Consider the following 25,767-nt stretch of genomic DNA (forward strand, 5'->3'; position numbering starts at 1 on the left):
TGTATCTGTTTATTGTTGTAATGTACTATCCCAAGCCCTTAGTACAGTGCTCTTCACACAGTAAGAGCTCAACAAATATGATAGAATGAATGAATGTATGAATGCATTTCAATTCACAGTCCGAGGATATTCAAGAATAAGTAATAGTTACCCATTCTAGGAAAGCCAAAATCAACCTAAACCCACTTACCTTACTCATTTGTCAGCTAATTCTATTAACTCAGGAGGGTGGAGCCTGATGAACAGATGTGATGCCACTCTCAGTGATATGATGCCACTCTTACTATCAGCTAAGACCTTACAATAGATATACTGGACTTATACTAGAAATTGTTGTCCATTGATAATAGAGCTCCCATTGAGAAGCAGCATGGTTTAATGGATAGAGCATGGCCCTGGGAGTCAGAAGGACCTGGGTTCTAATATCTGCTTTGCTACTTGCCTGCTGTGTGACCTTGGGCAAATCACTTCACTTCTCTGTGCCTCAGTTACCTGACCTGTAAAATGGAGATTATTAATAATAGTAATAATAATAATAAGGGTATTTGTTAAGGGCTTACTATGTGCCAGGCATTGTACGAAGTGCTGGGGTGGATACAAGCAAATCGGGTGGGACACAGTCCCTGTCTCTCATGGATTAAGATTGTGTGCCCTATGTGGGACAAGGACTGTGTACAATTTGGTTACCTTATATCTCCTTCAGTGCTTAGTACAGTTGCTGGCTTATCTTAAGCACTTAACAAATACCACAATTATTATTAGTAGTATTGGTGAATTGACATTCATGTCAATTTCCTTTCCCTGGCCAAATATAATTTGGCTCTCAAAAAAGTCCCTGAGCCTTAGTCCCATTCATGTGGCTGGGCCGTGGATAGAGCCCGGCCCTGGGAGTCAGAAGGTCATGGGTTCTAATCCCAGCTCCACCATTTGTCTGCTGTGAGACCTTGGGTAAGTCAATTCATTTCTGAGCCTCAGTTGCCTCATCTGTAAAATGGGAATGACACTGTGAGCCCCACATGGGAAAGGGACTATGTCCAACCCGATTTGCTTGTATCCTCCCCAGCACTTAGTACTGTGCCTGACACAGAGTAAAGGCTTAAAATACACCATTATCATTATTATGTCTATCAATTCTCTTGTATTGTACTCTCCCTAGGGCTTAGACCCGTGCTCTGCAAATAGTAAGTGTTCAGTAAATACCACTGATTGATTGATTGATTAGTAGTCTCCATTAAATCATACAGAGCATGGGATGATAAGGGCAAAGGGTCTGAAGCATAAATTGGAAAAGGAGTGGCTGAGTGGAAGAGAGAAATAGAGTTCTTATCTCACTAGAAGTGGAGAAAATCTAATGTAAACATTTCTGGATGCTTAATTCTTCTGTGGTCTAAAGGTGGAGACAGTTTCCCTAAGCCTAACACTCTGTTGTTTTGTGGCTTTCAATTCCTGAGATTCTTCCTTAAAGAAGAGTCTGGATGCATCATCTAAGGCAGGTGGACCAACAGAAATAAACACCCTGACATATCACAACCTCCCAGAATCTTTTGTTCGCACAGGACCATTTCTAAACTCTCCTGGCCTCTCGTCCACAATGTCATGAATGTGGAAGCAGGATGTCTTTGTTATGAAAAACATTTTAGTTACAGGAGGTCCTCAAAATAGCTTCAGCACATCCTGTGCATACTGCCAAAGCCATTTTATGAAAATACTAGTCCCCTACCATACATTCTTGTTTTCTGTTTTCATCAGGCGCCTTGCAGGTAGAGACTTCAATCAAAACCCACTAAATCAGAAAATTTTCCACCCGGTTTGTGCAAAGTCTAGTTGGACCAATCTGCCTTCTCCAGAGTCCAGCAGGTTTTAAAATAAGACTCTGGTCAAGTTGGCCAGCTACCAGGTTCATTCTCATCATTCATTCATTCAATCATATTTCAATCATCATCATCTTAGTTAAGTGCTTACCATGTGTCAAGCACTATACTAAAGAATGGGGGTAATTACAAGATATTCGAGTCCCACATGGTGCTCACAGTTTAAGTAGGAGACAGAACAGGTATTGAATCCACATTTTGCAGACAAGGGAGCTGAGGCACAGAGAAGTTAAGTGACTTTCCTAAGGTCACACAGAAGGCAAATATCAGAAATGTGATTAAAACCCAGATCCTCTGACTCCCAGGCCTGTGCTCTTTCCATTAGGAAACACTGCTTCTCATAAGCCACACTGTAGTGCATTAATGTAAGTTCTCTTAATGAGCTAGTATACATTGCATATTTTATTCCATTTGCTTAACGTATTGGGTTCTTTTAACATGAAGAAACTACTGTCACTATGTGACTCACCAGAGATTTGCCTGCATGAACTGCTGACTGCTGATGAAAAATTGTAGATTATTATAATAATAATGATAATGATGGTATTTGTTTAGAGCTTACTATGTGTCAAACACTGGTCTAAGGGTTTATATTTTTTATATTACAAAATGACTATTTAGCCCAAGATTCCAATTGCTGTCCCCACTGCTGTTGAACTCTTGGGAGAAGGGGATTTGGGTTGTGCTCCACTGCTGAGGAAATGGTGGAGATCTCCCCATGGGGCCACCGAATAATAATAATTATTATGATTATGGTACTTGTTAAGTGTTTAATATGTGCCAAGCATTGTTCTAAATGCTGGGATCAGGTTGGACACAGTCCCTGTCCCACATGGGGCTCGTGCTTTTAAACATGGGGCTCTCACTCTTAAACATGGGGCTAACACTCTTAGACCATTGTTTCCTTGTTGCAGCAAAGAGGTATCTAATTCCATCCATCCAGCCACCCATCTCACCTTTAATGTGCTAGTCAATGTTCGGATTTTGTGGAGTTTCTCATTGATGGATGGGTTTTTGCTCCGCTTGACAAAGGACTTTCTCAACTCATTTTTGGTGGAAGGTCGACGGTCCCCAATGGGAGACAAACTAGCTTGTTCTATGGATTTGTACATCTTCTCCATTTCATCATCCGAGCCTTTGTTCTGTTCTTTAAAGAAAAGCCATATTGAAAAGAGTTGTTAAAACATGAGAGGCTGGCAGCTGTCATGGCATTGGGTTCTTGACATGAAAGGCAAAGACTATTTTAGAAAGAGTTGTCAGATTTCTTCTCCAAGATGGATATAGGGTACCTCATATACTGTCTTTCTTTTTCATTTTAGCTGTGCCTTTTGCTTGTTTATTTTCAAAATTCCCACTTCCTCTACACACAAGGAACATACAGCGGAGAAACAGAACAGTCATCAACAAAAGTAGTTTGGTTTTAAATCCAGTACTCTTAATCTGCTATTCAGATGAACTCATTAGCCTATATCTACTATTGCAACAAAGAAAGCAGAGGAAAGAAGGTTAAAGGGATTATTCAAAATGGAGAACAGAGAATGAACTTTTTTACCTCTTCAAGTATATGAAAGATTATCTAAAAGAAAATGGTGACTGATACACTACTAGGCATCCAGTAGGTATTCCTAATGTTTACTGACCTATGTTCCCCTCGTAATTAAGGATGAAAGAGCACAAAATGGCTAAAAACACTAGCCTGGGATTTATGTGAGAAAGAAGTAAAACATCTTACAGTGTGAGGTTCTAAACATTGGAATAGATGACATGAGGGAACATGTCCACCAAATGTTGTCCAGTACTCTCCCAAGTGCTTAGTACAATGTTTTGCATACATAAGCACTCAATAAAATCCAATGACTGATTGATTGAAGGAGGACCTGGAATCCTCCTTCCTGAAGTCCTTTGCATCTCTCTTTTTTGGAAGATTTAGGGAAGGCCTTGCCTGAAGGCAGAGGGGTGGATTTGATATCTCACAATGTTCTTTTCACCATTGATTCTATATACATAGTACCAACAGAGAAGGCAGATTAGATGTGAAAAAAGTGTTCTTCAAAACGAATTCATCTGCAGTCCAACTACCACTTCCTGCCTCACTGAACTGTAGCTTGCAAGCAGCTTGGCCCTCACTGGTTGTGCTACTGCAGTTCCTGTTGGGGTTTGTGGTGGGATGGCCAAAGAATCTTTGAGAGTCATGATGCAGGCCCTTCAGGCCCCTTCTGTGATCAACAGCTTGAGTCTGGAAGAAGATCGATTTTAAACTGGCCCAGCATTTTCAACGTTGTTTGTTAACACATTGCTCAACCAGTCACTTTTAACTAATATAGAATCTCATTCTAAGAAGTATATAACACTTAACAGATAGTCTTTCCTTAGCTATCCAGGTAGCAAGAACCTCTATTTTTTAAAATGAAATATTATTATTACTATTATTATTAGTTTTAGCATTACTAGAGTAGGAGCAGGAGGAGAAGGAAGAGGAGGGGGAGGAGGAAAAAGGAGGAGGAGAATGAAAACAAGGAACAGCAAGTAGTTCCTAACATGGAAGTAGCATACAGTACATATAGAAAACTTCTATCCCAGCTCCCATTCCAGGAAAAATGAGCCAAACAGAGGTTTTTGCTAATTTTAAAAAAAAGCAATTCTACTTTAGAGGTTGGGAAAGGAGATTAAGGGGAGAAAGAAGGAGACCTGAAGGTGACCTGAAGACAAACTCTCCAGGAAAGATGGGGAAGGATATTTCAAGAGGTAAGGGATGTGAGGTATACCAAAAACCTTACCCTACCCTGTTCATTCCAGTTCATTCCTTCCTCATCTAGGTGGGACACAGGAAATAAATAGAAATGTAGGAGGATAGGGAAAAGAAGAAAAAAAAATGGAGAGGAAATGAAGGACTATGAATTTGGATCTGTGAACCTAGTGCATTAGGTACTTGCTCCACCCTTAGCCCCAACAGGACTTATATTCAAATCCATAAATTATTTATTATTAATGTCTGTCTCCCTCTCTAGACTGTAAGCTTATTGTGTGCAGAGAACATGCCTTCAAATTCTATTGTATTCTACTCTCTCAAGCACTTAGCACAAAGCTCGCCACAAAGGGCTCAATAAATTCAATCGTATTTACTGAGTGCCTATGTGCAGGGCACTGTACTAAGCACTTGGACTGTACAGTTTGGCAACAGATAAAAACAATCCCTGCACAATAATGGGCTCACAATCTAAATATGATTGATTGATTGATTGACTGGATGACTGGCTTTAGCTCAAAGCAAGAAATTTAATGGAAGAGAGAGGTTACTATTTCCCCCTTTTCCAAAACCAAATACTCTCACCCAGATAGAAGATTGACTTGTCTTAAGGTCTACATTTGAACACAACAGAGGCTATAGCTAGTGGGCAGAGATATCCTCTTGTAATCCAGTGCTCTTGCCAATATATTTTTTTAAGTTCTTAGTTAAGAGCTCTACACATGTTAAACCCTCAATAATACCAATGATTGACTGATTGATTACACTGCAGAACACTGTGCAGAGCATTCTCAGACTCAATTGCAAATAGGGAGAGCAGAATTACTGCTGGGAGAGACAGGCCTTCAGACAGTGTTTCTTTTTGGACTAAAGGATGTTATATCTATATCAGCACAATATATTCTAATTACCCTGAGAAATGTTTGGGAATTAAGGATGTTATTGTTGGTAGAGTTCACTATGGAGAAAACATACCCTCAAAATATGAATAAATGTTTCCAAACGGTTACCGAAATGTTGCTTGGATCTGGCTACACTAGTTAAGCAAATTAATAATAAATAATAATAACTGTGGCATTTGTTAGTGCTTACTAAGCACCAAGCAAGGTATTCAATTCAATTCAATAGTATTTATTGAGCGCTTACTATGTGCAGAGCACTGTACTAAGCGCTTGGAATGAACAAGTCGGCAACAGATAGAGATAGTCCCTGCCGTTTGACGGGCTTACAGTCTAATCAGGGGAGACGGACAGACGAGAACAATGGCAATAAATAGAGTCAAGGGGAAGAGCATCTCGTAAAAACAATGGCAACTAAACAGAATCAAGGCGATGTACAATTCATTAACAAAATAAATAGGGTAATGGAAATATACACAGTTGAGCGGACGAGTACGGTGCTGTGGGGATGGGAAGGGAGAGGTGGAGGAGCAGAGGGAAAGGGGGAAAAGAGGGTTTAGCTGCGGAGAGGTAAAGGGGGGGGTGGCAGAGGGAGTAGAGGGAGAAGAGGAGCTCAGTCTGGGAAGGCCTCTTGGAGGAGGTGAGTTTTAAGTAGGGTAGTAAAGTACTAAGTGCTGGAGTAGATACAAGCTAATCAGGTCCCACAGGGGCTCACAGTCTAAACAGGAAGGACAACAGGTATTGAATCCCCATTTTACAGATGAGGCAACTGAGGCACAGAGAAGTTAAGTGACTTGCCCGAGATCATACAGCAGGCAAGTGGCAGATCCACGTTTAGAACCCAGGTTCTTTGACTCCCAGGACCATGCTCTTTCCACTAGGCCATTCATTCATTTAATCATATATATTGAGCACTTACTGTGTACAAAGAACTGTACTAAGTCACACTGCTTTCCTCCAAAGAAAACCTTATGGACATGCTGAGGTAGAGAATAGGGTGAAAGCTATTTCTTTTCAGCCTGTTTACATCATTTCTTTGAGGAAGGTGGGGTCTTGTTTACTTTTGTTTTATACCCTATTTCTCTTGACCAAGATAAGAAGGGGAGGGGAAGGCCTCCCTTTTTAGCAACCAAAAACAAAGTTATCTTGAAATCCTGAAAACATTAACAATTCTACTGCTGACCCTCTCTGACATCAATCCTCATGATAATAATGCTACCTAAACTCCATAATTTTAATAATAATTATTATTAATAATAATTGTGGTATGTAAGTGCTTACTATGTGGCAGGCATTGTAGTAAGCACTGCAGAGGATACAAGCAAATCAGATTGGACACAGTCACTGTCCCACATGAGGCTCAGTCTCAATCCCCATTTTACAGATGAAGGAACTGAGGCACAGAGAAGTGAAGTGATTTGCCCAAGGTCATACAGCAGACAAGTGGCAGAAGGGGGACTAGAACCTATGACGTCCTGACTCCCAGGCCTGTGCTCTATCCACTAAGCCATGCTGCTTCCTTCCAGTAATTCTCCATAAGACTCTCCCCCAAGCTGTCTCAGCTCTGAAATTTACCTTAGCATTTCTGAGACATTTTCTGTTCCCCACAGACTTCAGAATTCCAGATCTAGCCAGGCCTTTGGGGCATAGAGAAGTCTTGAGGGGCTTTAAATATATTTGATCAATCAACTGTATTTATTGAGCATTTACCATGTGCAGAGCACTATACTAAGCGCTTGAGAAAGTATAATGTAACAGAGTTGGTAGATATGTTCCTTGCCCACAAGGAGCTTCAAGTCTGTAGGGGAAAGGCAAACATCAAGTATAAATAAAGAAATAAAGAAATGGCCAGGTACATAAGTGCTGTGGGACTGAGGAGAAGTGAAAAAAATGGAACAAATCCAAGTGAAAGACAGAATGTTGAGGAAGTGTGGTATGGCATCAACCAGAAAGAACCTTCTTTTGGTCTTATTGTCTCCCCATAGCCTGCACATCAGTAGGAGATTAATTTCATTTATTTGCTCTTCTTTTCATTTTTGATTTTTATCTCTGGCACTTGAGCTTAGCAAATTCCCACTTTCGATCTGAACATTCTGCCACATTAATATAGTTAAGTTAGCATAATGAGAGTTCTTTTTTTAAAAAAAAAACTATCCACAGTTTCCTTCTCCCTTCTGTTGCATGTAGAGATATGTCACACTATCGCTGCAGAAAAATCCAAAACTGGGTCTGAAAGCAGGGTAGCAGCTGTCCTCCAGAAGCTAGGATGACATGCCAAAACAGCTTTGGTCATGCAGTCCAGGTAATTCTAGAGAATACACTTAGCCTAGTGAAAAGAGCATGGGACTGGGAGTCAGGGGACCTGGATTCTACCTCTGGGTCTGCCACGTGACTGCTGTGTGACCTTAGGGTGGTCACTTAACTTCCTGTGTCTGTTATCTCACCTATAAAATGGTGATTAAATCCCCCTCCCTCCTACTTAGACTGTGAGCTCCATGTGGGATAGTTACTGTGCCCAGCCCAGTGCTTAATATAGTGCTTGGCACACAATCAGCAATTTACAAATACCACAAAAAATGCTAGAAAGTGGGTCTTCTTGGACCATAGACTGAAGCAGGAAAACCGAGTTTAATGTCAACATAAAAAAGTTATGGTCTTAATATGTAGTAAAAGGAAAATAACATGCAGGAATCAAGAATTAATCCTCCTAATTTTTGCAGGGGATATGGATAAGAGGGAGAGAGTCCACCCTGACAAGGCTATAGAAATGACTAAAAGGTAGGAAAATAAGAAATTTGAGCACAGGGAAAAAGAACTGAGATTTCTCCTAATGAAATCTCATGGAAGCCTACAAATAAGGAGACCACTCAGAATCATCAGAAAGTCTCCATTTCCTCTAAGATGAGAACAAAAGGCAAAACATTTTATAACTAAGGGTGGTAAAGACTAAAACCAAGAACTATCACTATGGGAGAAATTGAGTGAGTTTGCCAATCAGCAAGTGGCTGGATTAAGTATCATCTCATTTCATCAACTCATCTCATCATTTTATGCCCCATTAGTCTTTGATCCTAACAGTGATATGAAAAGGGCAGAATGAATAGAGGAAAATGTACATTGGACTTTGTTTCACTTCTAAATCCCAGTGAGGATTTAGATTCAGAGATGAGAGAAGCTCGCCACTTGGAATAAAACATCCAGCAAGATGGTGGTGAAGCACCTGCAGGAATTGAATGCGGCTTCTACTGACTTTTTTTTTAGTGGTATTTGTTAAGCGCTTATTATGTGTCAGGCACAGTACTTTGTGCCAGGATAGATACAATGTAATTCACCAAGGTATTTGATTTTCAAAACATGTCTATAATCTCTTTGTGCCTTTCTTAATCCATTGGTCTAAATTAGGAGATATTCCAATTTGGTAGTCAAGATTCTGGTTAGTGCAAGGTAAATCTTTGGGCTCAATGGAAACTTCTTACCATCGACTTTAAAGTACTCAATCACCTTTCCCCTCCTACCTCACCTCCTTGATTTCCAACTACAATCCATCCCACACACTTCGCTCCTCTGGTGTTAACCTACCCACTACACTTTAATCGCATTGGATTTACTGCTGACCCCTTGCTCACATCCTGCCTCTCGTCTGGAACACCTTTCCCCTTGATATCTGGACAGACCATCACTTTTCCCACCCTAAGTATCTTACTAAGAGCCCATCTCCTACAAGGGGTTTTCCCTAAGCCCTCATTTCCTCTTCTCCTACTCCCTTCTGTGTTGCCCTTGCACTTGAATTTATACTCTTTATTCACCCCACCATCAGTCCCACAGCACTTATGTACAGCAGCGGTCTAGTGGGAAAAGCATGGACCTGGGAGTTACAACATCTGGGGTCTAATCCCAGCTCCACCAAGCCTTGGGTAAGTCACTTAACTTGTCTGTGCCTCAGTTACCTCACCTGAAAAATGGGAATTAAGACTGAGAGCCCCTTGTAGGACAGGGGCTGTGTCTGACCTGATTACCTTGAATGCACCCCAGTGCTTGCAACAGTGCTTGGCCCATAAATACCACAATTATAATTATATCCATAATTTAGTCATTTATATTACTGGCTGTCTCCTCCAGTTTGTAAATGCCTTTTGGGCAGGGAATATGTCTAGAAACTCTGATAATATTATACTTTCCCAACCACTTAGTAGACTGCCCTGCCCATAGTAAGAGATCAATAAATATGATTGATTGAATGATGTACCTAACTGTGCCCCAAATGAGCAATCAACAGGTCCTGAAACTCTACCTCATTCCTTCATTTTGCATGTATAAGATACCAACCTCTTTCTCTAAGCTCAGCTTCTCTTCCATGACTCTGGAGACATGATACGTGTCTATATATTTCTATAATATCATTATTATATCATTATTATCATTATTATTATAGCATTTATTAACGGCATACTATACGTCAAGAACCATACTAAGCATTGGTCTGGGTACAAGGTTAATCAGACACTGTTCCTACCTCACACGGGCCTCTCTGTCTGAGGGAGGAAGAAAAGACATTTTGTTTCCATTTTACAGATGAAGGAACTGAGACACAAACAAGTGACCTGACAATGGTTACTCAGGAAAATGATAAGCAGAGAGGCCTAGTGGAAAGAGCACAGGCCAATGAGTTAAATTCTGGCTCAGCCAGTTGAATGTTGTATGACCTTGGGAAAGTCACTAAACCTCTCTGTTCCTCAGTTTCCTGAACTGTATAGTTAAGAGTAAATACCTGCTCTCCCTCCTACTTAAGACTGTGAGCCCCATGTGGGACAGGGACTGTGTCCAACTTGGTTTATATTGTACCTCCCTGGGCTTAGTACAGTGCTTGACACACAGTAAGCGCCAAACAAATACCATTAAAAACAAGTGGCAGAGCTCGGACTAGACCTCCAGTCACCTGGCTCAGTGTCCTGCAAACTTTCCACTAAGCCAAACTGCTTCCTAAATTGGTGCTGCATTATATTCTACACTTAAAATTTTCTTTCCCATCCCTGACGAGACATATGAATCTATGCTACCGAGTAGGCACTGCTATCTAGATAAAATAACCTGGCTAGCAGATTCTGGAAGAGTTCAGAAGAGCTATAAGGCTCATGACTCCATGACACAGCAAAAGAAGGTCACCCTAACTAAATAGGCTCACGTCTCCCATGATATGTGCTTTCAAATGGGAAATTCTTCTGACAGCACACCTGTCTGAGTAAAACCTGATGAAATACTACCAGTAAGGGTTGTGCTCCTCAATCAATCAATCCTATTTATGGGGATCTTATGGTCTACAGAGCACAGTACTATGGGCTAGGAAAAGTACATTATAACAGAGTAGAGGACAAGGCTGCCTGCTTTAAGGTGCGTTTTCCTTAAGGCACTGCTTGTCAATAATGCATGCCCCCGAGTTAAAGGAGAATTGACTGTACATCTTTGGAGTCTCATGCTGGAGGCTCACTTTCTATCTTTGAGAAGGAGGAGGGATAAAGAACAGAGGGACAGTCTCAGACAGCCACAGAGCTTGAACTATGATAGGCGAATACTACATTTCTTGGGGCTTAAAGTCTTCAGACCATGATAAGGTATAGAGCCAAAGTGTCTTACTGTGAGCACACTGCCTCTTTTTTTTCTCTAAATGAATACAACATACAGTTATCGCTACACCATGTGGTTGATCAAGTACTGACATTTGTGGTAGGAACAGCTTCTGTAAACTGCCAGTACTGTTGGAGGGTATACCAGAAGTTTGCTCCTTACTAAACTACAACCCACCACAGGAATGGTTCTGGACAGCCTTCTTTAATTGCATTCCACCAGTTAAAAGCATTGTATTTATGGGCTGCTTCCTCTGACCGATGGACACATCAACAGATGCAGTATGGTGTAGCGGATAGAGCATAGGCCTGTGAGTCAGAGATCATGGGTTCTAATCCCAACTCTGCCACTTGTCTGTTTTGTGACCTTAGGCAAGTCACAACTTCTCTGTGCCTCAGTTACCTCAGTTACAAGGAGTGAGACCGTGAGCCCCACATAGGACAAAGGACTGTGTCCAAACCGATCAGCTTGTAGCCACCCCACTGCTTAGTACAGTCTCTGGAAAATAGGAAATGCTTAACAAATAGCATAATTATCATTATTATTATTATCTGCCTATCTGTTCAGCTGCTGCTTCATCTGACTGGTTTCTCCAGACATATTTTGATTTGCACAGGGGAAAGGAAATGGCGGTGGCAGCAACTGAAGTGTCTATAACATTTGGCAGGGGTTTCATGTTTTATTATTTAAAATTTTGTAGAATCCCTGAATAAAACAAGACAATTTTTTCACTATAAAATGTGCAGGATGGAAACGATGCAGTTGACCTGGGTCCAGATAGGGACCCGATGAACACAGGGGTAATGAGGGGACATGGGGAATGACAGAACATGGGGGAAGATGGGGTAATTGGGGAGACTCAGTGGGAAATAGCAGGGCAGGACAAGCAGAGGCCAGGAGACAGAAGACATGGGAAGGGATGTGGTAAGAAGTTGGGGGATGTGTTGAGAAGCAGTGGGAGAAGAGGGAGATGAGTGGAGGCATGGAGAAGTCACAGAACACAGGGGAAGGCAAGAGAAACGTACAACCCTGCTTATTTCTACCACTAATAATAATAATAATAATTGTGGTATTTGTTAAGTGCTTACTATGTACCAAGCCCTGTACCGCACGGCACAATGGATAGAGCATGGGTCTGGGAGTCAAAAGGCTGTGGGTTCTAATTCTGATTCCACACTTAACTGCTGTGTGACATTGGGCAAGTTACTTCACTTCTCTCTGTCTCAGTTATCTCATCTGTAAAATGCAGATCGAGACTGTGAGCCCCATTGTGTTCAACTTGATTTGCTAGTATCCACCCCAGCACTTAGTATAATTCATGGCACACTAAGTACTTAACAAATACCACAATTATTATGATTATTATTACAAGATCTTCAGGTCCCACAGGGGGCTCACAGTCTAAGTAGGAGGGAGGAGGATTCAATCTCCTATTTTACAGATGCAGTAACTGAGGCACAGGGAAGTGAAGTGACTAGTCCAAGGCCACACAGCAGACAAGATTCATAACCAGGTTTAGCGCCCAGGTCCTTTGACTCCCTGCCCTGGGCTCTTTCCACTACCACTACATCCGTTTGTTGCTAGCACTAGAAAACATGATACTTAAAGGACTTGAAAAACATTGGGTTAGGCTGCTACACTGGTTTTATTGCCACCCATTTTTTAAGTATTCTCAAGATAGCCTCAGGGTCCATGAATGTGCAGTTACTTTGTGGAACCCTCTTAGATACATTTAGATACACTCTTCAAAAGGAGAAAGCACCACCCTGTACTCAGTTGCCAAATAATTTGGTGAGGTGTGTGAATCAATCATGGGCCCATCATGTGCAGTGTTGGGATAATGTAACAGAAACAGACATGTTCCCTGCCTTTAAGGGGTTTACAATCTAGTGGGGTAGACAGGGTGGTACAAATGATATACATATCAAGGAAGCAAGAGGAAGAAAATAAAGTAGGAATGTCAGTGTGAGATAACTAAATCTGTATGTAAGTGCTGAGGGTGGATATAAATATGCATGTGCTGAGAAAATCTGATAGGTTGACCCTTAGTAATGGGAATTAACTGAGGAAGGTTTTCTGGAAGAGGTGGGATTTTAGAAGGGTTTTGAAGACAGGGAGAGGTATAGTCAGATGTCTTTGGAAAGACTTGATGTGGCTTATTCCCCCTAGTGGATGTTCAGAGGTACCAAAAAAAACTATGTTGTTTGAGGATAATGGCAAAGTTGGAAATTAAGCAGGAAAAAAAATCACTTCAATTCCATTCCTCATAATAGGAAACATATAAAGGCAAAATGATAAATTCCACAATGTTTTAGATTACTCTCACAGGTGGATTTTAGATTAGTAGAAGAGAGTTGTGCTCAACCTATGTTGTTTCTACCCCAGTGCTTAGCACAAAGCTAATGCTTAATTCCATAATTAATTATAACAATTAAAATAATAATGCACTGAAAATGCACACATCTTTCGAATGATTTGTGCCCTACTTATTCTGTAGCAATTACAGTCATCTATTGGTTTCACAAATGAAAAGATAATTTTGATATAAAATATTCATTTACTCTGCACTATCTTTTTTCAAGAAGAATTATCTTCTCTCTCAAACCCTTCTCCAGCTAACATCAATCTCTCTTCCAGCTAGCTGAAAAGATCAGTATTTTGATGGCTATTATCAGTATTTCAGTCTTTCTGCAATGTTCCAGTGTTAGCTAAAAACTTGACTTTAGTCAGCTGTACTTTAACCACCATCTTAAAAAGTGAAAGTTTCTTTTTCACTAGAATGACAATTTTTTTTTCCAGCATAACAGTCACATCTGAAATGCTAAAGGAATTACTACCCACCCTTCTTCACCACTACATTTTCCATCCCACTCTAACCACATGTACACGTTCCCATCCCCTAAGTAACAACAAAAATATACAGTAATTTAATTCTTCAGCATTAAGTCACGATGCACACTAGCGAATGCTTGGGCTTCAGTTTCCATAGTGATAGTTGCATTTAGTTCAGCTTTTCTGGGAATTCAACCAAAGTCCATCAACAGCAGGGGACCTTCAGCAGAAATTCTCCAACATATGGCAAGTGCCAACTCAACAGTAGCGTACAAAAATGTTGTTTTCTCTGTCTCTTCACAATAATACCAAACAATTTAAACAAATGCACCTGAGTCATTCAGCTGTTCTTTGTATTCTTCTGTATGTGTGTTGTTGTTTTTAATCTTCATGTAAGTGTCTTATTTTTCAGGGCCAATGATAACTACCTTCATTAGGCTCCTACCTGACCACATACAGCTTGGGAAAAGGTGCGTGCCTGGAAAGGGGATATATTGAGTTTTCTTCTAATTTCTACATTGGGCTACACAACAAGTCATGTTTTCCCAAAAGAGCATTCTAAATGATTACTTCATCCATTGAAAGGTTATCGCATGGAAAACAAGGCAAGGTGGTTTTACTATTCAGCAGATCTCTACAGTATGGAACATGACCTTGAAAGATTTTGGTCCCCTTCATTGGTGCATCAACTCTCTCAGATCCACACAGGGATGGTTCTGCCAACGAGAGTGATGAATGGACCCCCTTCTCAATCCAGCAAGAACACTTCAGATATACTGATGGTGAATCTGAGCTCACAGTTATGATTAAAAGTGAAGGTCTGTCCTGTGTGAGCCTATTAGGTCTGAAAGAGGAAAAGAAAATTAGCATGTTATGCTGCATTAATGTGGAGAGCTTCGTGTATAATACCACTAGTTACAATAATAGTGGCATTTGTTCAGTGCCTGACGTAGTGGGAAGAGTATGGGCCTGGGAATCAGGAGATCTGGGTTCTGACCCTTGGCTCCACCATTTGCCTGCTACTTGACTTTGGACAAGTGACGTAACTTCTCTGTGCCTCAGTTACCTCTTTATATAATAACAATAATAATAACTGTTGAGCACTTACTTTGTGCCAAGCACTGTACTAAGTGGTTGGGTAGGACCCGAGGTTTGTAGTCTTAGGAGGAAGGAGAACAGGCATTTAATTCCAGTTTTATAGGTGAGGAAATTGAAGCAGAGACAAGCTAAGTGACTTGTCCAAGGTCACATAGAGGCAAGTGCCAGATCCAGGATTAGTAGGAGGAGGAGGAGGAGTAATAGCATTTAAGTGTTACTGTGTACAGAGCAATGTAAAAAGCACTGGGAAAGACTATACTGGTGGGGGAATTAGACACAGACCTTGCCCCTTGAGGTGCTCAAAATCCAGTCCATTGACTTCCTAGACTGGGGTCTGTCCAACAGGGAATAAAGAGCTTGTTCTACCTCCCCGTTAAATTGGGAGTCCCAGCTGGGACAGAAACCACGTCCAAGCTGATTATTTTTCTACCATAATGCTCAGTACAGAGCTGGCATTTGATACTTAACAGATACCACTATTATTATAGTTATTTTAACTATACAATTAGAATACAGTTAGAAGAACTTGGACCACAACATGGGTTTGATTCTCTGATCCTTTAACAGAACTCTGGAAATCAATCAATCCGTGACATTTATTGAGTGCTTAGTGTATGCAGAGTACTGTACTAAATGCTTGGGAAAGTATGATATAATCGAGTTGGTAGATGCAACCTCTGCCCATAGGGAACTTCTCCCTGTGACTCCCTGTGAAGCTTCTCTAAGGACCTTATGCTGTTTTGAGAAGCAGCATAGCCCAGTGGATAGTGCATGGGCCTGGAAGTAAGAAGGCCCTGGGTTCTATCTTCTCTGTCCATATTTCCCCACTCTTCAAGAACCTCCAATAGTTGCCATCCATCTCCGCATCCAACGGAAACTCCTCATCATCAGCTTTACAGCACTAAATCACCTTGTCCCCTCCTACCTCACCGCGCTACACTCCTACTATAACCCAGCCCGCACACTTCACTCCTCTAATGCCAATCTACTCACTCTATCTCCATCTTGACTATCTCACCGCCAACCTCTCACCCACATCCTGCCTCTGGGCTGGAACACCCTCCCTCCTCATATCCAACAGATGATCACTCTCCCCACCTTCAAAGTCATATTGAAGGCACATCTCCTCCAAGAGGAATTCCCTGACCAAGCCTTAACTTCTTTTTCTCCCACTCCCTTCTGCATCACCCTGACTTTCTCCCTTTATTCATCCCCCGATCCAGCCCCACAGCACTTATGTATCTGTAATTTATTTATTTATTCTAATGTCTATCTTCCACTCAAGACAGATCTTTGTGGAAAGGGAATGTGTCTGTTATATTGTTTTGTTGTACTCTTCCAAGTGCTTAGTAAAGTGCTCTGCACACAGTAAGTGCTCAATAAATACTACTGAAAAGCAGCGTGGCTTGGTGGAAAGATCATGGGCTTGGGAGTCAGAGGTCATGGGTTCTAATCCTGGCTCTGCCACTTGTCTGCTGTATGAACTTAGGCAAGTCACTTAAGTTTTCTGTGCCTCAGTTTCCTCATCTGTAAAATGGGGATTAAGAGTGTGAGCCCCATGTGGGACAACATGATCACCTTGTATCCCTCCCAGCACTTATAACAGTGCTTTGCACATAGTAAGTGCTTAACAAATACCGTCATTATTATTATTATTGTTATTATCCTATGCTAAGTATGGGTAAGCAGTAGACATAGGATAATAATATGAAACACAGTGCTTGTCCTATATGGGGTTCATGGTATTTAATGGGTATTTAATCCCCATTTCACAGATAGGAAACTGAAGCAGGGAGAAGTTAAACGATTTGACCAAAGTGACACAGCAAGCAATTAATGCTGAAGGATGAAGGAAAGTGGGGGATGTAGCTCAGTGGTAGAGCACATGCTTCGCATGTATGAGGTCCTGGGTCCAATCCCCTGCATCTCCACTTCTCAATCCTTTCCCCCAGTAATACTGTGAGCCCATCATTGGGCAGGGATTGTCTCTATCTGTTGCCAAATTGTATATTCCAAGCACTTAGTACAGTGCTATGCACATAGTAAGTGCTCAATAAATACTATTGAAAGAATGAATGAATAAAAGGCCTCCATTGCTACAAGGAAGCAGCTATAATGTCCCCAATGAGAGGCTGATGTACTGTGGAATCGCTATTGACTCCATTAAGGTGAAGAGAAGCAGCATGGACTAGTAGAAAGAACACGGGCTTGGGAGTCAGAGGACCTGGGTTCTAATCCCAGCTCTGCCACATATTGGCTGTGTCACCTTGGGCAAGTCACTTAACTTCTCTGTGCCTCAGTTCCCTCATCTGTACAATAGGGATTAAATCTTACTCCCTCTTATCTAGACTGTGGGTCCCATGTGGGACAGGGTCTCTTTCCAACCTGATAGCCTTGTATCTACCCTGGCACTTGGAACAGATCTTGGCACAGAGTAAGCACTTAACAAATACCATAACTAAATAATATTGTCTGAGGGAGTCATCATGAAACCGCAGAGGACAAATCTTTCACAAATTCTTCTGAACTGTCCTTTAAAACCATCAAACTTGGGAATCCCGTTCTCACCAAAAGATGCAGTGACCACATTCTCCTTCTCGTCTTTATCACGAAGGGGGCTTCAACAAAACATTCTATCCACATCTCCCGACTTCTCTAGAATCTTCAGTGGTTGCTCATCCACCCCACAAACAGAAATTATCATCGGCTTTAAAGAACTCAATCAGCTCACTCACTCCTACCTTGCCTTGCTGATCTATTACAGATCATCCAGCATACTTCGCTCCTCTAGTGCCAGTTTACCCACTATGCTCCGATCTCATCTATCTTGCTCCTGGCCCATTTCCCACATCCTCTCTGTAGCCTGTAACTCTCTCCCCCTCCATATACGCCAGACCACCACTCTCCCCACCTTCAAATATTATTAAGGTCACATCTCTTCCAAGAGGTCTTCCCTGATTAAACCCTCTTTTCATTCATTCATTCAATAGTATTTATTGAGCGCTTACTATGTGCAGAGCACTGTACTAATGGCTTGGAATGTACAAATCGGCAACAGATAGAGACAGTCCCTGCCCTTTGGCGGGCTTACAGTCTAATCGGGGGAGACAGACAAGAACAATGGCAATAAACAGAGTCAAGGGGAAGAACATCTCATAAAAACAATAGCAAATAAATAGAATCAGGGTGATGTACATCTCATTCTCCCTTCTGCATTGCTTTTGCCCTTGGATCAGTGACCACTGGGCATTTGAGATTCACCCTCCCTGAACCCCACAATGCTGACATATATATCTTTAAATTATGTATTATAAATGATTTATTTATATTAATGTCTGTCTCTCTCTCTCCAGACTGTACGCTTGTCGCGGACATGTAATGTGTCTCCTAATTCTATTGTACTGTACTCTCCCAAATGTTAAGTACAATGCTCTGCAAAGAGCAAGCATTTAATAAGTACCATTGATGATAAAGTAGTTTAACCTGATGATCTCCATCAAATCAAAGGTCAGTACTGCTCTTATAGAGTCAATATGGCTGGGTTTTTTTCAATAAGAAGCCAACCCATAGAAGTTAGGAAAATAATCCTTCTGTGAATAAAGTAAAATGATGATTATTGTTGTTATTAATAATAATGATATCTTTTAAGCATGTAGTATGTGTAAAATACTGCACTAAGCACTGAGGTAAGCTCAGTGCAATGAATCAGGTCCCTGTTCCCATATGAACTCAATAGTCTAACTTGTTGTGGGCAGGAAATTTGTCCATTTATTGTTATACTGTACTCTTCCAAGCACTTAGTAGAGTGCTTTGCACACTGTAAGCACTCAATAAATATGACTGAATGAATGAATGCATGAGGATGAACAGAGATTAAATGTCTATTTTACAGATGAGGAAACTGAGGCACAGAAATGGTTCCAGAGTCAGTTCAGTCTACATCACTATAGTTCCTCAACAGATACAGAATGGTGGGTTATTTAAGGAGGCCAAAATTCACTTACCCCTGTCTAGTGTCCTTGTTTCAGTAGGTTCATCTGGGAGAGAGAGAAGATCTGTACTGCTGGTCAATGAAGAAGTGTCCTCACTAGACAAAGAGTTCAGAAATCCGCTTTCCGATTGAACAAGGCTGTTGTCTATCTTCATACTCTCTGCACGGGCAGCTCCATCTACATGAACCTGAATTGCAAAGGTTATAGTGTGTCTAGGCTCTTCAGAAGTAGAACTGTTGGAAGTGTCCAGGCAAGACTGCCTTTCTGAGTAGGGTCCTTTAGATGAAGAAGAGCCAGAACTGGCTAGTGGTTTGGCTCTGGTTTCTGGAGAGGAAGCATGGGATGCTTTATTCAAAGGTGAAGATGTGACGGTCTGCGGTGAAGTTGATGTTTCATGAATAAGATTTTTTAAAAATTAATCAGTAAGTGGACTTTGGTACAGTAGTATCCATTTTTACATGTCACCCTCCCTCTAAGTTTTTAAATTACAGTGTAACAACAACAATACTACTACTACTACTACGACTATTACTACTACTACTGGTGATAGTAATAATAAAAATAATGACATTTGTTAAAGCACTTTCTGTGTGCCAAGCACTATACAAAGCACAGAGGTAGGCACAAGACAATCAGCGTGGCTCAGTGGAAAGAGCACGGGCTTTGGAGTCAGAGGGCATGGTTCGAATCCCGGCTCGGCCACTTGTCAGCTGTGTGACTTTGGGCAAGTCACTTAACTTCTCGGTGCCTCAGTTACCTCATCTGTCAAATGGGGATGAAGACTGTGAGCCCCACGTGGGACAACCTGATTCCCCTGTGTCTACCCCAGCGCTTAGAACAGTGCTTGGCACATAGTAAGCGCTTAACAAATACCAATATTATTATTATTATTATTAATCAGGTTGGACACAGCCCTCGTCCCCCAAGGGGCTCACAGTCTAAGTAAGAGGGAGAACATACATTGAATCCCCGTTTTACAGATGAGGAATTGGAGGCACAGAGAAGTTAAATGATTTTCCCAAGACCATACAGCAGGCAGTGACAGGGTAGGAATTAGAACCCAGGTCTTCTGACTCCCAAGGCTCCTGTTCTCCAAATCTGATTGGAGCAGATTTATTTCTGCACTAACCTCTGACATGCAGAACATAAAAAACTGTTTAATCTTTCATAGTCCTTGAAGATCTCATTTATATTCAATATTTTTAGTAACTAAAAAGAAGAGCCTTTTTAAGTGTTCAGTTTCAATCCTTTGTGTGATGTAAGTCATGTAGAGGAAAAGGGTTTGGGGAAACATAAGAAAAGATAAAGAGAATTAGCTGAAGTTGGGAGGGGAGAGGGTGGAGGGAGATGGTTGATGCTCAGGATATAAACTCGTTGTGGGCAGGGAATGTGTCTACCAACTCTATGATACTGTATCGCCAAAGCTCTTACTGTGTGCAGAGCACTATATAAGAACTCAATAAATACCATTGATTGACTGACTGATGAAACCAGAGTAGCCACATTATTACAATTTGGCACCAATGTTTTTTCCATGCCAAGAAAACAGTGGGTGAGTCAGTTACACAGCACTCCTGATATATTTGGGGAAGAAAAGGCATGAGACCAAAGTGGGAATCATAGGATTGAAGGATAAATGGCTGAAGCACAGATATTTCTGCTTTGGGTCTTCAAGGACCAAACTAAGGGATTTTTTTTAAGGTATTTGTTAAGTGTTTACTATTTGTCAGGCACTGTTCTAAGATCTGGGGTTGATACAAGCTAATCAGGTTAAACACAGTCCATGTCCCACATGGGACTCACAGTATTAATCCCCATTTTATAGATGAGGTAACCAAGGCACAGGGAAGTCAAGTGGACTTGCCCAAGCTTTCTAGAATGTGTGGAGATCCAAGAACTGCCTGAGATCTCAGGACTGCAGGCCAGGAGGATGTCTGATACACCAAACACCCTGGCATCTTTTATTGTGCTTTCCATTTTTATCAAAAAGCTTGGGCTGTACAAAACAAATGTTTAATATACAGTAAGGGGCCTGATTTGTTAGGAGTTCTGGGAATAACAACCCACACAGGTGCAACAAGACCAAAGCCTGTGGAGCTGGCTCGAGGCTGAGCCCAAGTAGGTTACGGCCAAATTCAGATTCCTACAACCTCCAAACATGCGCCCTTCCTGATGTCTGTCCAATGCCTGACTAAGCAGCCAGGGGAAAGAATAGAGGAGGAGTGCGGTCTAGTGGATAGAGCACGGGCCTGGAAGTCAGCAAGGCCTGGGTTCCAATCATGGTTCTGCCACTAGTCTGCTGTGTGATCTTGAGCAAGTCACTTCACTTCTCTGTGCCTTAGTAACCTCATCTGTAAAATGGGGATTAAGACTGTGAGTCCCACATGGGACAGGGACTGTGTCCAACCTAATTACCTTGTATCTACTCCACTGCCCGGAAGACTGCCTGGCACATACTTGAGTTTAACAAATGCCATTAAAAAAAAAAAAAGTCTGGTTTGTCCCAAACCCCAGGGCCCAAACCAGACTGAGTTCAGGAATGCAGTGTGTTTCACAGTTGTCTAGTTTGCCACATTTAATTCTTTGTGACACTCTCCTTACTTCCCCAGAGGAGTTGCCTGCTAAATGATACTTTTTTCAATAGAATTTGTTAAGTGCTTGCTTTGTGCCAGGTATTCATCTAATCGCTGGGGTAGATACAAGCTCTCTAGACTGTAAGCTCATTGTGGGCAGGGAATGAGTCTGTTTATTGTTGTACTGGATTCTCCCAAGTACTTAGTATGGTGCTCTGCATGCAGTAAGTATTCAATAAATACGATTGAATGAATGAATGAATGAATGAATGAAGCTCATCAGGTTAGATACAGTCCATGTCCCATGTGGGGCTCAAAGTCTTAATCCCCATTTTACAGATGAGGTAACTGAGGCACAGAAAAGTGAAGTGACTTGCCCTAGGACACATAGATATGTCATGGAGCTTGGATTAGAACCTCGGTCCCTCTGCCTCCCAGGGCCATTCTCTATCTACTAGGACAGGCTGTATGTTGTGGCCTTAAGGATCAAAAAGAGTTCAGCCACTTCAAATCCCTACTTTCCTACTACTAATAATAATAATAATAATTATGGCATTTGTTAAGTGTTTATTATGTGCCAAGCAATGCTATAGGCACTGGTTCTAAGAAGCTTTCCCCAGTTAACTCCCAACCTTCTACGTCATAGCAATACAATATCTACCTCTCATACTTTTGCCTTTATAGCCATCCATATCAGGACTAGTAATGGTATTTAATTGAGTGGGTACTGAATGTAATAGAATCCGCTAAGCACTTGGGAAGTACAATTCAGCACTTTACAAATATATACATATCTAACTATACCTTCAACTATTTATTCAGATTTTTATCTTGGCATATTCATTCTACTACCTATCTTATCACTGTTCTTCCTAATACTCCCATTATTTGTAAATACTTGCAAATATCTGTTTCTAATTAGATTGCAAGCTTCTGGTGGAGAGAGAATATGCGATTTGAATCTGCTGAACATGACAAGACCTTAGTTTGTTATTATTATTAATATAATATTAGTAGAAGAATAATAGCAGTATTTGTTAGATCTTTGTTAGATCCTTGCTATGTACAGGCAGTGTTAAGCGCTAGGGTAGATACAATTCAACAGGCAAATGATAGGGAAGGAATTAGAATCTAGGCCTCTTGTCTCCTGGTCTGTTGTTCTTTCCATGCTGTTTCTCCAAGCTGAGTGCAGTTTGTTATGGTCAGTCAATCAGAAGTATGTATTAAGTGCATACTGTGTTCAAAATACTATACTAAGATCTTGGGAGAGTACACAAGAGTTGGTAATAATCATCCCTGCCCTAAAGGAACTTAGTTACACTCCGTAGGCATTCAGTAAATACCATTATTAACTACTATTACTTCCATAACCCTCAAATGGTTCTCAGAGAGATACTATCACCAACAGAATCTGGCCAGCAAATAGCATTAATCTAATAAATTAAATGATTACTCTGGGCAAAGCTATGACACGCACTATTACAGGATATTTTAGTAAAGTCCTGCTTGTGATCTTCATTCTGTTCGAAACAGAGATCAATGATGACAGGCTCTTCCTCTAGCTGATATTGGTCAAGGAATTATAGAAGAAAAGGACTAGGGCAGCTCAATTATTTGTGCCTGTATTTTATTTTAACTTTTAATAATTATAACAATTGTATTTGCTAAGCACTTATTATGTGTCAAGCACTGTACTAAACCCTGAGGTAGATACAAGATAATCTTATTGAACACAGACCAAGTCCCTCATGGGGCTTATAGTCTAAGTAGAAAGAAGGACAGGGATTCAATACCCATTCTACTTCTCTCTGAGTCTGGGCAGTGTTTACAACTGGTGAAGCAGAGGGTGGGTGATTTTCCCCCTAGTCGTTCATTAATCAGATTTAGATTTGAAGCCCTAACCTAGCGGTAACCATTACATTCATTCAATAGTATTTATTGAGCGCTTACTATGTGCAGAGCACTGTACTAAGCGCTTGGGATGAACAAGTCGGCAACAGATAGAGACAGTCCCTGCCGTTTGACGGGCTTACAGTCTAATCGGGGGAGACGGACAGACAAGAACAATGGCACTAAACAGCGTCAAGGGGAAGAACATCTCGTAAAAACAATGGCAACTAAATAGAATCAAGGCGATGTACAATTCATTAACAAAATAAATAGGGTAACGAAAATATATACAGTTGAGCGGACGGGTACAGTGCTGTGGGGATGGGAAGGGAGAGGTGGAGGAGCAGAGGGAAAAGGGGAAAATGAGGCTTTAGCTGCGGAGAGGTAAAGGGGGGATGGCAGAGGGAGTAGAGGGGGAAGAGGAGCTCAGTCTGGGAAGGCCTCTTGGAGGAGGTGATTTTTAAGTAAGGTTTTGAAGAGGGAAAGAGAATCAGTTTGGCGGAGGTGAGGAGGGAGGGCGTTCCAGGACCGCGGGAGGACGTGACCCAGGGGTCGACGGCGGGATAGGCGAGACCGAGGGACGGCGAGGAGGTGGGCGGCAGAGGAGCGGAGCGTGCGGGGAGGGCGGTAGAAAGAGAGAAGGGAGGAGAGGTAGGAAGGGGCAAGGTGATGGAGAGCCTTGAAGCCTAGAGTGAGGAGTTTTTGTTTGGAGCGGAGGTCGATAGGCAACCACTGGAGTTGTTTAAGAAGGGGAGTGACATGCCCAGATCGTTTCTGCAGGAAGATGAGCCAGGCAGCGGAGTGAAGAATAGACCGGAGCGGGGCGAGAGAGGAGGAAGGGAGGTCAGAGAGAAGGCTGACACAGTAGTCTAGCCGGGATATAACGAGAGCCCGTAATAGTAAGGTAGCCGTTTGGGTGGAGAGGAAAGGGCGGATCTTGGCGATATTGTAGAGGTGAAACCGGCAGGTCTTGGTAACGGATAGGATGTGTGGGGTGAACGAGAGGGACGAGTCAAGGATGACACCGAGATTGCGGGCCTGCGGGACGGGAAGGATGGTCGTGCCATCCACGGTGATGGAGAAGTCTGGGAGCGGACCGGGCTTGGGAGGGAAGATGAGGAGCTCAGTCTTGCTCATGTTGAGTTTTAGGTGGCGGGCAGACATCCAGGTAGAGACGTCCCGGAGGCAGGAGGAGATGCGAGCCTGAAGGGAGGGGGAGAGCACAGGGGCGGAGATGTAGATCTGCGTGTCATCTGCGTAGAGATGGTAGTCAAAGCCGTGAGAGCGAATGAGTTCACCGAGGGAGTGAGTGTAAATGGAGAACAGAAGAGGGCCAAGAACTGACCCTTGAGGAACTCCAACAGTTAAAGGATGGGAGGGGGAGGAGGCTCCAGCGTAGGAGACCGAGAATGATCGGCCAGAGAGGTAAGAGGAGAACCAGGAGAGGACAGAGTCCGTGAAGCCAAGGTGAGATAAGGTACGGAGGAGGAGGGGATGGTCCCATTACTGGTTTGCTCTTCTCTAAGTGATGACAGTTCCTAGGTCCTCATTTGGATGCATGGATGCAGAATGTGTGTCATAACTGGTTGCCATGGAGAAGCCTGAAAATCAGCAACCAGGATCACCAGAAGGTTGTCAAGAATCAAGTAAACACCCACCCAGTGGGTGGAAATTGAAGTGAAATAACTCTTTAAAAGTTATTAGTCATAGATGTATCTTCTGGAGAGAATGGGGTGATGTCAGTACCATTTTAGAAATTATAAAACGGGCTAATTACTATTACACGCACCAAGTTAGGTGGACGTTCAGCTGAATGCAGGGGGGGTGTTGTCTGCACTGCTATTTCAGTTTCTTCATGCTCACTCTCACTGTAGCATTCTGCAGCAGAAATGGAAATGTGAAATTGTTAATTTTGTCACCACTTAGTCCAGAAAGTATCAGCTGGGATTTTTTTCCTTCTGAATACTTTTCTTGTAAAAAATGTATGCCACGATTTTCCTACACAAAAATTCATCACGGTTGTTGATCTCTGCTTCGGAAAAAGGAGAACAGGAAGGGACCAGAGTATGGTGGAGATTTCATTGCTGTGGGTTTATTATTTCACTCCAGCAGCAACTACAAGCACTTTGTGCTCCACCTCAGCATGTATGCACAGATGTACATTCATTCATTTAATCAGCTATTTCTTCCTAACATATGCTTATATCCTTATTTTTCCTGTTATAACTTCTGTCTACCTTCTGC

General features: G+C 41.9%; 1 protein-coding gene and 1 non-coding gene across 10 annotated transcripts in view; one reads left to right on the top strand and one right to left on the bottom strand.

The window, feature by feature from the left end:
• Window positions 1-25,767, bottom strand: part of IPCEF1 (interaction protein for cytohesin exchange factors 1) — a 154,032-nt gene that overhangs the window by 6,633 nt on the left and 121,632 nt on the right. For 6 of the 9 annotated variants that reach the window (XM_029053651.1, XM_029053635.1, XM_029053642.1 and 3 more), the window contains 3 exons: window positions 25,313-25,401; window positions 19,073-19,433; window positions 2,828-3,018 (listed from right to left, as the gene is read on the bottom strand). In XM_029053651.1, coding sequence (XP_028909484.1) covers window positions 2,828-3,018; window positions 19,073-19,433; window positions 25,313-25,401 — 641 coding nt within the window. Of the gene's footprint in view, window positions 1-2,827; window positions 3,019-14,007; window positions 14,815-19,072; window positions 19,434-25,312; window positions 25,402-25,767 lie in introns of those variants that run through there. The other 3 variants (XM_029053662.1, XM_029053676.2, XM_029053688.1) reach the window with 3 other exon arrangements.
• TRNAA-CGC lies at window positions 16,928-16,999 on the top strand. The gene has a single exon. It is a non-coding gene; the product is annotated as a tRNA-Ala (tRNA).

The sequence above is a fragment of the Ornithorhynchus anatinus genome, chromosome 2, assembly GCF_004115215.2.
Source record: "Ornithorhynchus anatinus isolate Pmale09 chromosome 2, mOrnAna1.pri.v4, whole genome shotgun sequence".
Classification (NCBI taxonomy): domain Eukaryota; kingdom Metazoa; phylum Chordata; class Mammalia; order Monotremata; family Ornithorhynchidae; genus Ornithorhynchus; species Ornithorhynchus anatinus.